General features: G+C 41.5%; 1 protein-coding gene across 1 annotated transcript in view; it reads right to left on the bottom strand.

Annotated features, from left to right (window-relative positions):
• LOC118724856 (cytochrome P450 4X1) overlaps positions 1 to 11,768 on the bottom strand; it is a 30,079-nt gene extending 18,311 nt beyond the window's left edge. Inside the window, exons 1-5 of the mRNA XM_036448536.2 lie at positions 11,630 to 11,768; positions 11,326 to 11,591; positions 3,672 to 3,813; positions 2,399 to 2,443; positions 288 to 415 (exon numbers count right to left, since the gene is read on the bottom strand). Of these exons, the coding sequence (XP_036304429.1) occupies positions 288 to 415; positions 2,399 to 2,443; positions 3,672 to 3,813; positions 11,326 to 11,502 (492 nt within the window). The 5' untranslated portion in view covers positions 11,503 to 11,591; positions 11,630 to 11,768. The remainder of the gene's footprint in view (positions 1 to 287; positions 416 to 2,398; positions 2,444 to 3,671; positions 3,814 to 11,325; positions 11,592 to 11,629) is intronic.
• Between the last annotated feature and the right edge of the window lie 2,008 nt (positions 11,769 to 13,776).

The raw sequence follows: 13,776 nt of genomic DNA, 5'->3' as shown, positions 1-13,776 counted from the left end.
TTATTCACATATTCAAGTCCAGCTCAGATTTCTTCATAAATGTGAGTCTCCTCTGAATTTGAAGCAATTATAGCTACTCCAGATTTCCTTACCTGTCATTGACAGCATTTACCATTTGAATCTTACTACTTTGATTTACTGCCATAGGATCTCAAAAATAGTTAAGACAGACAACCAGATCTTTATCTTTTTATCACCCCCCAAAAACATAGCAAAGGCTTATAGAGACATCTATTGCTTAGGGGGTATTTTGCGACACATCAGAAAACTTTTATCTCTTCACTTACCAGCAATGTGTTTATAGACTGGGCCATTATGCGGGAGTGGGATTTCAGGGTGTTAAAATGGAATACAGGAGTTATTAGGCGCCGGTGCTGGTACCACCTGTTTCCATTTAGACTCACTAGTCCTTCTCCTTGAGACATAAAGGCACAAAAGCATTTTATTAGAAGGAGAGGTGAGGAACAGACATCATGGACTGACCATGATGTGCAGTCATGATGTAAAAGAATGTCAAAGCAATGCTCATATATTAAGATAAAGGTGAGGGTTTTTTTTTAAAAAAAGATAAATTTTATTGATTTTTTTATAGAGAGGAAGGGTAAAGGATAGAGAGTTAGAAACATCGATGAGAGAGAAACATTTATCAGCCGCCTCCTGCACACCCCCTACTGGGGATGTGCCGCAACCAAGGTACACGTCCTTGACCGGAATCGAACCTAGGACCTTTCAGTCTGCAGGTCGATGCTCTATCCACTGAGCCAAACCGGTTTTGGCGATAAAGGTGAGTTTTGATGCTTACATCTGGGATGAATGTAGTTAGAATTGTCAGAAATCCCACTTTATGAAGCCTTATGAGAGTGCTCATATTGAAATAATCAGTTACTACCTGTGTAATAATTAAGTCACTTAATCTTCTGAAGGCTTGATTTTCTCAATGACCAAGTGTGATAATAAATATCTACTGTGTTTCTGGGCAGATTAAATTAAGATGTATATATAAGGCACATTGGCTGGTCTCTAGCCGACCATGGAGACACAACAGATATTAATCTTCCCTCAGTCCAAACCAACCCATAAACTATACTGTGAACATAAAATTCACAAGGGACTGGACAAAATCCACTATGTCCCTAGATAGCTCCTCCTTGAGCCTTTGTCAGTGTTCACACCCATGAATAATACAAACAGAAAACACTCATCAAGACTAATGCCTCCTAATCTTCTGTTACCAGGGAGGTCATTGAAGATTTTACTTTAAAAGAAACTCAAAGCATATCCTATATAAAAGCCCAATATGCTAAGTGTTTGGTCAACAATTTGGCCGTTCAACCAATCAATGTGTAATATGCTAATGATAGGCTAAGGCTGCTCAACCACTCACTATGACATGCACTGACCACCACAGGGCAGATGCTCCAATTGGTAGGTTAGCTTGCTGTTGGAGTCCAGCTGATCGCGACTGAGTGAGATGGGCCAGACATGCCCTGGAGCCCTTCTTCGGTCCCTTCCCAGCTGGCCAATCTCCTGCGTACCTCCCCAGCCCAAATCGTACATCAGTGGGATCCCTCAGCCTGGCCTGCATCCTCCTGCAATCCAGGACCTTTCAGCAGATGTCAGAGAGCCGATTTTGGCCTGATCCTGCAGGCTAGGTTGAGGGACCCTGCTGGTGTATGAATTTGTGCATTTGGCCTCTAGTTAATATATAATTGCAATCCTTCATTAAGGGCTTACAACACACCAGTCTTGCAATGTATGGTCAGGCACTGGTATGATGATAGCTTTTACAAATAGTGCTGAAAATACATTTCATTTAATCTTCTCAACAGTCCAGAGATGTAACTCTCTTTCTCATCATCAAAGGTGAAAAAATTAGTCAGTGGGGGGCTGTATTCCAATTCAAGTAGTTCTAAATCCAAAACACATGTTCTTTCATTTAATTCCTTTCTTGTCTAACATAAATACCAATTACATGACTAAAAGACTTAATTTATCTGCTCATGAACTATTTCCAAACTATATTTTGGAGCAAAATTTTACTGATTTGCATACAGAAGTAGAAGAAGTCAAAAAAGAAAAGGAAAAAGCCAAGAAAACAAGAGAGAAGAAAGGATAAAATAAAAAATACTGATGGCTAGGCTGCAATTTTAAAGACAGAGATAGGACAGATATATACATATGCTGCCTTGAGAATGAGATTTCAGGGACAGAACTGGACAAGGAGGATTCCTAGGAAGTTGTGCTGTTACCATAGCATTTCTCCTGACCTTCCCCCTAGATAACTTGCAGTATAGGTCTACCATACTCTTAATGCTTTTGAATTCTGATTTGAGTTTCTTTGGAATGCTCTACTATAGCAAAGGGGGCTTCTAGCAAGAGAGTGGGGTCACATACATACCGGTTATTAGAGTCAAGTACTTGTAAAAGTATTGGGTCTTGGGATCTGCAGAGTCAAGCAGGGGAAACAAAAGACAGCTTTAGAGGAAAATTATCAAAGTTGGTGAAGGTTTTCTCATTTGCCCACATTAACCCCAAATAGTCAGTAAAAGGAAACACAGGGCTCATTCTTGCAGCCCTTGGCAGGTGTAGGAGTTGGGGAGTTGACAAAACTCTTGGTTCAGGAATCAGAGACAACAAACCCCATGAGGCAGATAGGTGCATGAACCCAGAATCTTTTCTCATTTACATTTCCTACATCACACACAGAGATTACCTAGGGGTTACAAAGTTTCCAGAACAGGAGTTGGGACAACTTATTATATGTGTGTTTTTTTTTTTTTGTGTGTGTGTGTGTTTTCGGGGGAGGGGGGGGATGACAACACCATAGGTTGGGGAAACACCAGAAAGCAAGGCATAAGTGCCACCTGTGGTTCTCATGAACTCTAACGTGGTGTTTACATCTCCTGTCCTTCAAGAGACAAACATGAACCCAATCTGGAGAACTGCTAAAAAAAAATTGGAGGTTTTGCTAAAAGTAATGGAGAGAATGGCACAGGGAAGAAAGATCTGAATATCACACCTTAATTTACAAAGTTGATGGAACAAAAACTGGACATTTAATTTTGTGCTATGAGATAATATAGGGTGGAAGCCTTGAAAAAGAATTGAATGGAGGAGTCAGAAAACTTGTGCTCCAAAGGGAACACAGTTGAGAAATATGCAAACAATGAAAACAAAATGTGGACCACAGAGGAGAGGTTAGCCTGAGTAAAGCAATGGCCTGGCATTCAGGGTTACATACCGAACCGGCACAGGCAGAGCTTCTTCTGAATCCCTCTGAACACTTACATTCAAGAAAAGGGCTGGGCTGGGGAGTATTGCTGACACGGAAGTCACAAAACCAAAAAAGGAAAACAAAGCCCAGGGTGATCTGGTGGTGCCAGCTGGGCTTCAATACAGTGACCAATATTCAGAGGAGTCTGAACTAGAGAATGACTGTGGTTGTGTGGGAAGGATTGGTGGAAAGCTTCTTAACACTTCCTCCAGTTCCCCTTGGAGGCCTAATACCAATCTGCTTAGAAATTCCTTTAGAATCCTGCCTATGGGTTGTGCATATCACTCCTAGGAGGTTGAAGTTGCTGAGATTCATTTCTTTCCTTCTTTTTTTTTTAATTGATTATGGTATCACATAATTGTCCTCATCCCCCCCATGAGATTCATTTTTATCTTACCTGATCTGTTCATAAATGTCTTTGCATAGTCCGGGTCATAGATTTGGAAAAATGCCTCAAAGGGCCCAATCCAGGCAGGAAAGGCACATGGGTATTTTTTCACAAACTCCTCAAATAACTCGAAATCACCATCCTGAAATAACTGCAGTGAAAAAAGTGAAGGAAATTAGAAATGCGAACCAGTCTACACTCAGCCCCTCTTACAGAGCCTAATTGAGTTCAGAGCCTGCGTAGCGTCACCAGGCAGAGGAGCCTGACCCTTTTTTCTGGAAGTGGGTGAACATGCTTTTCTTGGGATTCCCAAGCTTGGGGTATAGCATTCTAAACAAGGATAGTGCATTTATCTTCTCAATATAAATATACTAGAGACCCAGCCCATGAAAAGTGTGTGAGTAGGTTTCCTAGACCTAGCCTGGCCTCCCTTGCATGGCCTCTGCCAACCAGTAATGCTACATGAAGCACCCCGTCCTAGGATGCTCTGCAATGCTTGCATCCACTGCCCATTGACTGCTCTGCAAGGCTACCCCCACTCCCACTGCTCCACGAGGGTCCCCTGACCCCTAGACTGCTCCGTGAAACTCCCCCTGCCCCGTGACTGATTCGCAAGGCTACCCCACCCTTGAACTGCTCTGTAACAACCCCCCCCCCACCCCGCTTTCACACACACAATGCTGAAGCTCAATAGTCCCCAGTCCTGCCATCCCTGCCTCATGGCGAGTGTTTTGATGTTGGGGTGGGGGGGTGAACCAAGAAATGCTCCATGTACCTCCAGGTGACTGGTAGTTTGTTCCTTACCCTGGGGCCACAGGACTTTTATAATATAGATTAGATGCCCCTTGCAGGAACATTCCTGCAATAGGGCTTACTGCTGCAGTTGCTGCCCTGCCTGCTTCCCTTCCTTCTCCCCCACCCCATTTGCTTGCTTCTCCACAGTGCTTGGCTTCTTTCTATGCATCTTCAGTCATGGCTCTGGGCTGGATATGCAAATTAACTGCAATCTTGGTTGGGTTAATTTGCATACTCGCTCTGATTGGCTGGGAGGCGGGGCTTGTGGGCATAGCTAAGGTGAAGTCAATTTGCATGTTTCTTTTATATTAGGTAGGATGTTGTATTCCCAGACCAAATCACTGTCAAATGTGAGCTGTTTTCCCAGTTGAGAGGGTGAAGGACGTCCAATCATATGGCCTGCCTCATCTGCCAAGGTCACACACACAGATTAGGTGTGGCATCTGAAAGCTGAAAAAGATTTTTTTTTCTATTTGGAAAGCTAACTGTTAGTGTGTTGAACATGATTCATCATTCAGCATGCCATTCTCTCTCCCGTTCCTCTAATTATTGATGATGTCTTTTTTTTTTTTTAATAATAACTTAATAGTAAATACTTCCTTCCTGCCAACTCCATCTACAAAGAAAATCCAACTCTTTTTTCATATAACAGTAGGAGTTCATTTATTTGGGAATGTGAAGCTTGATGCAAACTCAAATGCAAAACTCTCAGCCTACCACCACCACTTCCCATATGCCCCACCTGCCCCTGTGCAGCCCTTATTCAAGCATCACTTCCTCATGGTAACTGAACTGCCAAGCCATTCTGCCCTACCTACCAGAGTGTTTGAAACAACTCCATCATGGATAATCTGATCTCTCCCTAATGCTGACAACTGACAACATTATATTTAGCCAGTGATTCTTATCTACCTTTAAGTCAGTCAAAATGCCTCTGTGTGGAATGAAAGATTCATCACATGTGACCCAAGTTCACAGTAGTGAAAGGTATCAAAAAGAAGTCAAAATTACTGCCTAGATAAATTACATGATTTCCTGTGGCTCGATGCATGTGATCTATCTTCTCATTCTTGTTCAGATAACTGTGTGCCAGCTGTGTATAGACACGATATAAGAGATATATCTAAAATATGCCCCCACTTTCCCTAGATACAAGCTCTTGCTTTGAAATGAATCTATTTATTTCCAATGTCTGCTAATGTCCTCGGCCCTGCTGATGTCCAAGAATATGGCACTCAGTGCTGTAAAAGCAAGAAGCAATTAAAAAAAAAATAATATATCAATAAAAACAAACTCATCTGCAAAACTAAAAAAAGAAAAGAAAAAGAAAACAAAAAAACCTCCTCCCTTCATCTCTCAGTTGAGAAAACAGCTCACAGTGTATGTCATATGACAGTGATTTGGTCTGGTAATATAACATCTATACTAATAATGTTAGTATAGGTGGCATGATGCCCTACAAGATGGCCGTCACAAGACAATCATGAGCACAGTGGAGGCGGGGCCTGGTGGCCACTCCACACAGTGAGACCTGGGGGGTCCTGCTGCTCTGCATGGCATGGAGGAAGTGGGTCCTGGTGTCTTCACCGACTTGGGTCCTGGCAGAGGAGGTGGGTCATGGCAGGGAAGGGTAGTTGTGTGCAATCAGGCTAGCAGGGAAGGGCAGTTGGGGGCGATCATACCAGAGGGATAGGGCAGTTGTGGGCAATCAGACCAGCAGGTCAGACATCCACTGAGGGGTCTCAGGTTGGAGAGGGTGCAGGCCAGGCTGAGGGACACTCCCCACTCCCCATGCACGAATTTCATGCACCAGGTCTCTAGTATATTTATATTGAGAAGATAATTACACTTTCTTGTTTAGAATGTTATAACTCAAGCTTAAGAATCCTAAGATAATGTATAAATCAGAGTACAAATACTACAATTAGAAATGAACTTTTGGCCTGATACGCAGACTGCTACTAATCGTTCATTTAAGAAGTTCCATGAAATCACTGATAATAGATTCATTTATATCGGCTTCTTGTATAACATGGGGTAGGAGAGGTGTGGAGACCTATATGTGTGTATGGGAATGCCCAGCTATGCCCAGCTACACATTTGAGCATGATTGTGGGGACATTGACATGTAAAAACACCCCAAGGCTGCCAAGTTCTTCCTTGTGTGACAACTCACACAGCATTTGCCATGTGATTTATTTGTTCTTACCCTCAGGACAGGTAGAAAACTTTAGCTCCTAATATCCTATAACCAGTTAGCACCTCTAATTCATGAAGTGCTCCTGGATAGTTTAGGGCCCCTAAAAGACTGCAACTATTGAAACTGCAGACTCTTATTTGGTTCCATTCTGACAGTCACCCACCAACACCGTGAGTGGTTTGCCAACAATGCTAATATTTGTTCATTTGCAGAAAATAAACTTATTAAGTGCCTATTATATGTACCAGGTGATAGAGATACAGAGAAATATAAGACAGGCAAGGTCTTTGCCCTCATGGAACTTACAGCCTAGTATGAGGATTACTTTTTAGGTTAGAAAGGATCATGGACACCCTCATCCATAAACATTTGGTTATACATTTAGAAACTCCTGTCTAGACAAAAAGGATAGAAAGTTATGTGAATCCTATAATATATGAGTTGATATTTTTTTCATCCATGGCAGCATTAAATACATTTGAAAATACATATTACACATATTTAGAAGACATTGTTCAGAAATATTTGGAAATTGTTTAATCCCTGGAGTCATAGTAACAGCTAACATTTACCAAACACTACTATGAGCTGGGTGCTTCCAAGTGCTAACCTTGTTTAATATCCTTTAATTTTTGCATCAGGAACCCTATGAAGCAGGCACAATTGCAATATCCATTTTACAGATAAGGAAATTGAGCCTTAGAGAAGTTAAGTAATCTGTTCAAGGTTGTACTGTTGCAACTAGTAGTAAGGATTCAATCCCATGAAGAACTCTGGAGCCCAAGTGCCTTACTACTTAGTTATATGGACTTTCCCTGAATTACATACAAGTGTGCATGTGGGCACATGTGGGTGCACACTCATATACCTGCATATACAATATACTCAGTCCCACACACTGGCTGGGATTCATTCGTCTACTGAATAAGTATCAATCTACCTGGGTCCTTTCTTTGTAGTCAATAGATCTTTGAATGAATGAATTTATTTAGCACCTAATATGTGTGCATTCAATAAAGTAGTTACTAAGTACCCATTATGAGCCAAGCACTGGGTTGATAGTGTTGAACCCTCCTCTCACAGATTTTGTATTCTTGTGGGAAGGAGAGCAGAATATAGTAAAGGAGTAAATAATATGGTAATAGGGAACAATAAGTGTTAAGATAATAAAAACGGGATAAAAAGTATTTGAAGGCCCTATTTTAGTTTCGGGGTCAAGGGCAGGTCTCTCTGAGGAATTGATATTTGTTCAAAAGCCTGAATAAAGTGCAGGAAGAGCATTCCAATCAAAGAAGAGCATATCCAAAGCCCTGAGAGAGAGAAAAAAAACCTAGGACATTCAAAAGTAATTGTATATGTTGGGAGCCATCAGAGTTGAGACAAGCAACTCCGTCTTAAGGAAATAGAATTAAGTACCTTCTAGCAGAATTATGCGATGCCCTGAGGGTTTGGCCAGAGGCTAAAGATTAACCTGCAGCTTTGCATCTCTGCAACTTCCCCTTCCTGATCCTTCCCCCATAGCTAGCCCAACCTTGGAATGTTACACCTTGGAATGTTACACCGCCCTGGCAGTTAGCCAATCCTGTGTTGCCAGATACCTTACCACCTTGCCACTCAGTGCCTAAACCAATTATACACTGCCAAAGACCCCTCTGCTTAGGGGTCTTTGTTCCTGCTGCATATATACTGCCATTTCAAAAAATAAAGTTGGAGGCTTGATCAGAACCTTGTCTTGCCTCCGTTCTTTCGAGTTCCTTGTTTGTTTCATTCTTTTAGGTGGTTCCTGCGTACCCCCGTTGTTGCCTTGTGGGTCGGGGCATGTATATATAAGGAAAATTAGAGTGTGGCCACACCTGTTCAAGGAAAAGCACAGGCTCAGAAAAGATCTGAGAAGACATTAAATTTACACCTCATGATGATCCTTGTTACATAGAGAGCTTACAACAATTAAAGAAACAAAACAAAAAACCTAAAACAACCCTCTCCCCCCCATCAAACCCTGGAAAAGGGAGGGAATATTATTTCTTAAATAATCATATTATTAGATTGAAATGTCTAACTTTCAACAAAAAAATCACAAGGCATACAAACACACACACACTCAAACAAACAAGAAAATATAACCTATTCAAATGAAAAATTTAATAAATAGAAATTGACTCTAAAAAAGACCCAAGGGCAGCACTATTAGATGAAGACTTCAAAACAATGTGTTATATATAGATGCTAAAGAATGAAAGAGGTGAAGAAAAATTTAAAAAGTGATGTATAAACAAAACACAAAAATCAACAAAAGGATAGCAAACCTAAAAAATGCTGGTGATTAAAAGTACAGTAATGGGAATGAAAAACTCACAGAGGGATACAAAAGCAGATATAATCAGAAAGAAAAAATGTCAATAAACTTGATGATAAAATGATGGAAACTTGAGTCTGAGAAACAGAAAGAAAAATGATTGAAGGAAAGTGAACAGAACTTAAGGAACCTACGGGACACTATCAAGCTGACCAACATACAGTCTCAGAAGGAGAAGAGAGAGAGAAAGGGATAAAGGGAACATTTGAAGAAATAATGGCTGAAAATTTCCTAAATTTGATGAAATCATGAATATAGACATTTAAGAAACTCAGTGAACTCCAAGTAAGATGAACTAAAAGAGACTCACCCAGAGACACAAAATCATACTTTTGAAATCAAAGACAAAAAGAGAACCTTGAAAGCAACAAGAGGGAAGTGACCCTTTATATACAAAGGATTCTCAGTACGATCAGCAGCAGATTTCCCATCCAAAACTTTGAAGGATAGAAGACAGTGAGTTGCAGAAGGGAAGACATCTGTAATACTTTCAACAATAAAGATTTAAAAAATAGTCTTCTAAAGTCTCACCTAATAATACTTTCTTCTTCTGGCCTTTGGGCACATTGCAGTATGTAAGAGCCCCCACGTGCCTCACATGAATCTGGCCCTCCTCCCATTTTGGCACCAATGTATGAACCACTCCCCAACCCCAAGTCTAGCAACAAGAGGAAAGATGAACACTCACATTGTATAAATTCTACATATAGAAATCATTGAGCCAAAACTGGTTTGTCTCAGTGGACAGAGCATTGGCCTGCGGACTGAAAGGTCCCAGGTTCAATTCTGGTCAAGGGGGTGTACCTTGGTTGCAGGCACATCCCCAATAGGGGGTGTGTAGGAGGCAGCTGATTGATGTTTCTCTCTCATTGATGTTTCTAACTCTCTTTCCCTCTCTCTTCCTCTCTGTAAAAAAATCAATAAAATATATTTAAAAAAAAAAGAAATAATGGAAAGGTGAGGATCAATGCAAAAAAAAAAAAAAAAAAGATTTAAAAAATAATCCTGAGAGATACTCTTTCATTCCTCTTTCACAGATAAGGAAACCAAAGCATATATAGGTGCACTGTGCAGTTCTAAGCCATTATTTACCAAAATATATTTTGCAATAAAATAATCTCATGGTATACAAAAAACAAACAAAAAACCCACAAAGTGGTAGGTACAGGCATGCCCCCCCTTCCCCCACGCACACACACACTCTCACACAACCGTTAATCAAGAGTCCTATATCCAGCAAAACTGTCCTTCAAAATTGAGGAAGAAATGAAGACATTTCTCAGATAGTCAAAAGCTGAGGGAGGTTATTACCACTAGACCTGCCCTGTAAAAATGCTCAAAGGAGCCGAAACTGGTTTGGCTCAGTGGTAGAGTGTCGGTCTGCGGACTGAAAGGTCCCAGGTTGGATTCCGGTCAGGGGCATGTATCTTGGTTGCGGGCACATCCTCAGTAGGGGGTGTGCAAGCGGCAGCTGGTCGATGTTTCTCTCTCATCAACGTTTCTGGCTCTCTATCTCTCTCCCTTCATCTCTATAAAAAATCAATAAAATATATATTTTTAAAATGCTCAGAGGAGAAATGAAAAAAACACTGCTAAGTAACCCAAAACCATATGAAGACATAAGGATCTCATAAAGGTAAATGCATGGACAATTATAAAAGCTAGTATTATTGTAGTAGTGGTTTGTAACTAAATTTTTGTTTTCTATATGATTTTAGAAATTAATGCACTAAAAGGAATTAGTAATTTGTGTTTTAATAAAACAAGGAATCAGGGGTAGGAGTGGATTTAGATAATAGGAGAACCCAAAAGGTGGCACAAATTTAAGTCAGTCAGTATTTTGTGAGTGATTGGCTGGGGCTGCTCCCTACTTCACAAAAATCTTAGGAAAAGAAAGCTAATTCCCCCCCACCCCCACCCCAGTGAAATAGCCTAATGTTGGCAACTATTGAGTCCAATTTTGCACATTTTCTGCAATTAATAATCATTATTTAGGATAATAATTCCTAAAAATACTTTTACAGTACGCGTGAAAAACTTTTAAAAATGCAGTACATAAATGCAAGAGACTGGTGAAGAAGAGATAGACCTGAGTTACATCATGCTTTCTTTTCCCAGACTCTGCTCCAGGGTGTTTCCCTTCCCTTGTAGGGCTGCGAGGGGCAAAAGGAAAAGACGTGGAGAGCCACAAACTGGGCCAGAGAGGTCTGTGCAGGATGGAAGGATGGGAGGAAGGGAGGAAGGGAAAGAAGCAGTCGCCTCTCTGTCCGCCCTGTTTCCAGCATCCTCCTTTGCCCTCTCTTCCTTCTTACCTTCTGGTTGCCTGTTAACCAGTGGGGGGATGGACCTGGAAAGGCACGCAGAACTCGCTGCAGCTGCTGCCTCCGCAGAAAGAGCTTGATGGCCTGCAGCAGCACTAGGGTCAGGAATAACACGAACACCAGGTAAAAGGACCTTGTCCAGCGCATCTCCAGCCAGGAGGTCTCCATCACTCTGTGCTGCGGATTGCCGGCAGTTTCCAGGCAAGCGGGAGAGGATGAGCTTTCCGAAGCCTGGCGCTTGGGAACGATCACGCTGCCTGCTGCTTCCTGGAGACCTCCGGAGAGCTCCCTCTTCCCCGGAAAGAGGAATAGCGATGGGTGTGGCAGGCAGCTCGGGCTTGGCCAGAGGAGGTAGGTGCAAGTTCCAGGATTTGCAGCCTTTTATTAAGGGATGCAAATCTTCACTCAGGACAACCTCTTACATCCTCCTGGAGTATCATATTTCAAGAGAGACCTTTTTCAATCAAGGGAAATTTGAAGTTAGGTTTTGAAATAATGCCAAGGTTGAGGTCATCATTTTTCTTCATTGCCACAAATAAATGGTAAACTGCTATACCAAAGACCTCCTTTCCGCTCTGCAATTGTATCAAAACCCACACGGTCTGTAGGCTAGTAGTGGGCATGTGTAATCATTATATTTATATAGTGTGGCCTGACCAGTGGTGTGTTGGTGAATGTTTTATATGTGGTGCTCATTCTGATTTCTAGTGTCTCCGAATGTCCACCATATCCTGTTTCAAGCTGCCAAGAGAGTAACCTGAACCATGAATTGGGAAGAGATGTTAAGTAGCATACCATTGTACAGTAGTTCCACCATACACATGCAATCAGGGTCCGCAACATAATTTGTGGATCACAGTACAAAATGAAAACGTGTTAAAAAAAAAAATCTATTAGTGAGATGTCGACAGTAGAGCATTAAACCAAACACACACCCTTCTGAGTGCAAGGCTGTGTGATTGCTCAGATTCCATGCCCATGAAGAGAGCTCTGGACTCAGGAGACATAAAAAACCTTTTGAGCATACATAATAGTAAACGTAGTAAAGTAGTTAGAAAGGAATGAGATTTTTATTACTTAGTAGATGCTAAAGTAGGATCCAACAGACCCAACTTCCCAAGCTGCTGTCCCCCACTCCCAGCCTTCTTCTTTTTCTCCTCCTCCTCCTCCTCCTCCTCCTCCTCCTCCTCCTCCTCCTCCTCCTCCTCCTCCTTCTTCTTCTTCTTCTTCTTCTTCTTCTTCTTCTTCTTCTTCTTCTTCTTCTTCCCCCCCCCCCCATCCCATGATTGTTTTGCCTTTATTATGCTGTAGGTAGGTGTCAACTATGAACTCCCAGCCTTCTTTATAAGCATTTTCCACAATTCACTTAATCATTGTGTATTATTGCTAAGATAAGCACCTGTTAAGCATTGGATTCACATCTGTAAACAATAAACACAATCTCTTATTACTTCTTATTCTCTTCCCTGTCACTGCCTCTCCATCACCCTTCCCAACCCCCCCTCCTCCTCCCCATTTATCAAGCACTTACGCTAGTCTCTGGAGCTAGGTTTTGTTTGGCAGGTTAATGGTTAAGACAGACTCCAACGGCACTTACTTCATCTGGCCCTTTGACTGTTCCATTCTGTGCCACATCTGTTTTTAGCTCTCTCTTCCCTAAACCTTCCAACCTCTTGCCTACCTCTGTCCCTCAGCTAGAAGTGGGCTAGTGGTGGGAGTGTATGGTTTTTAATTTATTTTTTAAACATGTTTTTACAGACTTTAGAGAGGAAGGGAGAGAGAGATAGAAACAGTGATTAGCTGCCTTTTGCACAGCTCCTACTGAGGATCAAACTCAGGCACATGACCTAACTAGGAGTCCAACTGGAGACCTTTTGGTGATGGGATGACACTCAATCAACTGAGCCACACCTCGAGGCATAATCATATGGTTTATGCAATTAATGTTGAGTACATTGGCAAGCAAGTTTTAAAATATTGACTGAGCAGTGAAATTTACATAGCAGGTTTCATGCAGATGTCCAAGAGCATATGGTTTTATCATTTTCTTCCCAAATGGCCTCGTGGTAAGAGAATGGTTAGTTGTGGGAAGGAGGCATAGAACTAATCCCACTTACACTGTACATTAGCCAGTGCTGGCAATGCCAGGAAACAAAGAAGGATCAAGAGTAAGTCTTCCCTTGGGACATTTCACAATCTGGTGGAAGGGACAGATAGGTAAGCAAAGAAATACAGTACAATGAATAAATGCTATAATTGGAAGAATTCCCATGGATTATACAAGCATACACTGAGACACTTGAAATAAAAGATGAATGTTGAGTGCCCTGGAGACAGGCTCAAGTTTGAACTGTGTTTATTGGAATCAACTGTAACCATAGCTGTTGAAATGATTGATAGAGAAGCTAAAATAAAGTAGTTTGAGAAGTGAATACGATGGCA

The sequence above is a fragment of the Pipistrellus kuhlii genome, unplaced genomic scaffold, assembly GCF_014108245.1.
Source record: "Pipistrellus kuhlii isolate mPipKuh1 unplaced genomic scaffold, mPipKuh1.p scaffold_m20_p_2, whole genome shotgun sequence".
In the NCBI taxonomy this organism is placed as follows: Eukaryota; Metazoa; Chordata; class Mammalia; order Chiroptera; family Vespertilionidae; genus Pipistrellus; species Pipistrellus kuhlii.
The sequence above is the reverse complement of the archived record's forward strand: the minus strand, read 5'-3'. Positions and strand labels throughout refer to the sequence as shown.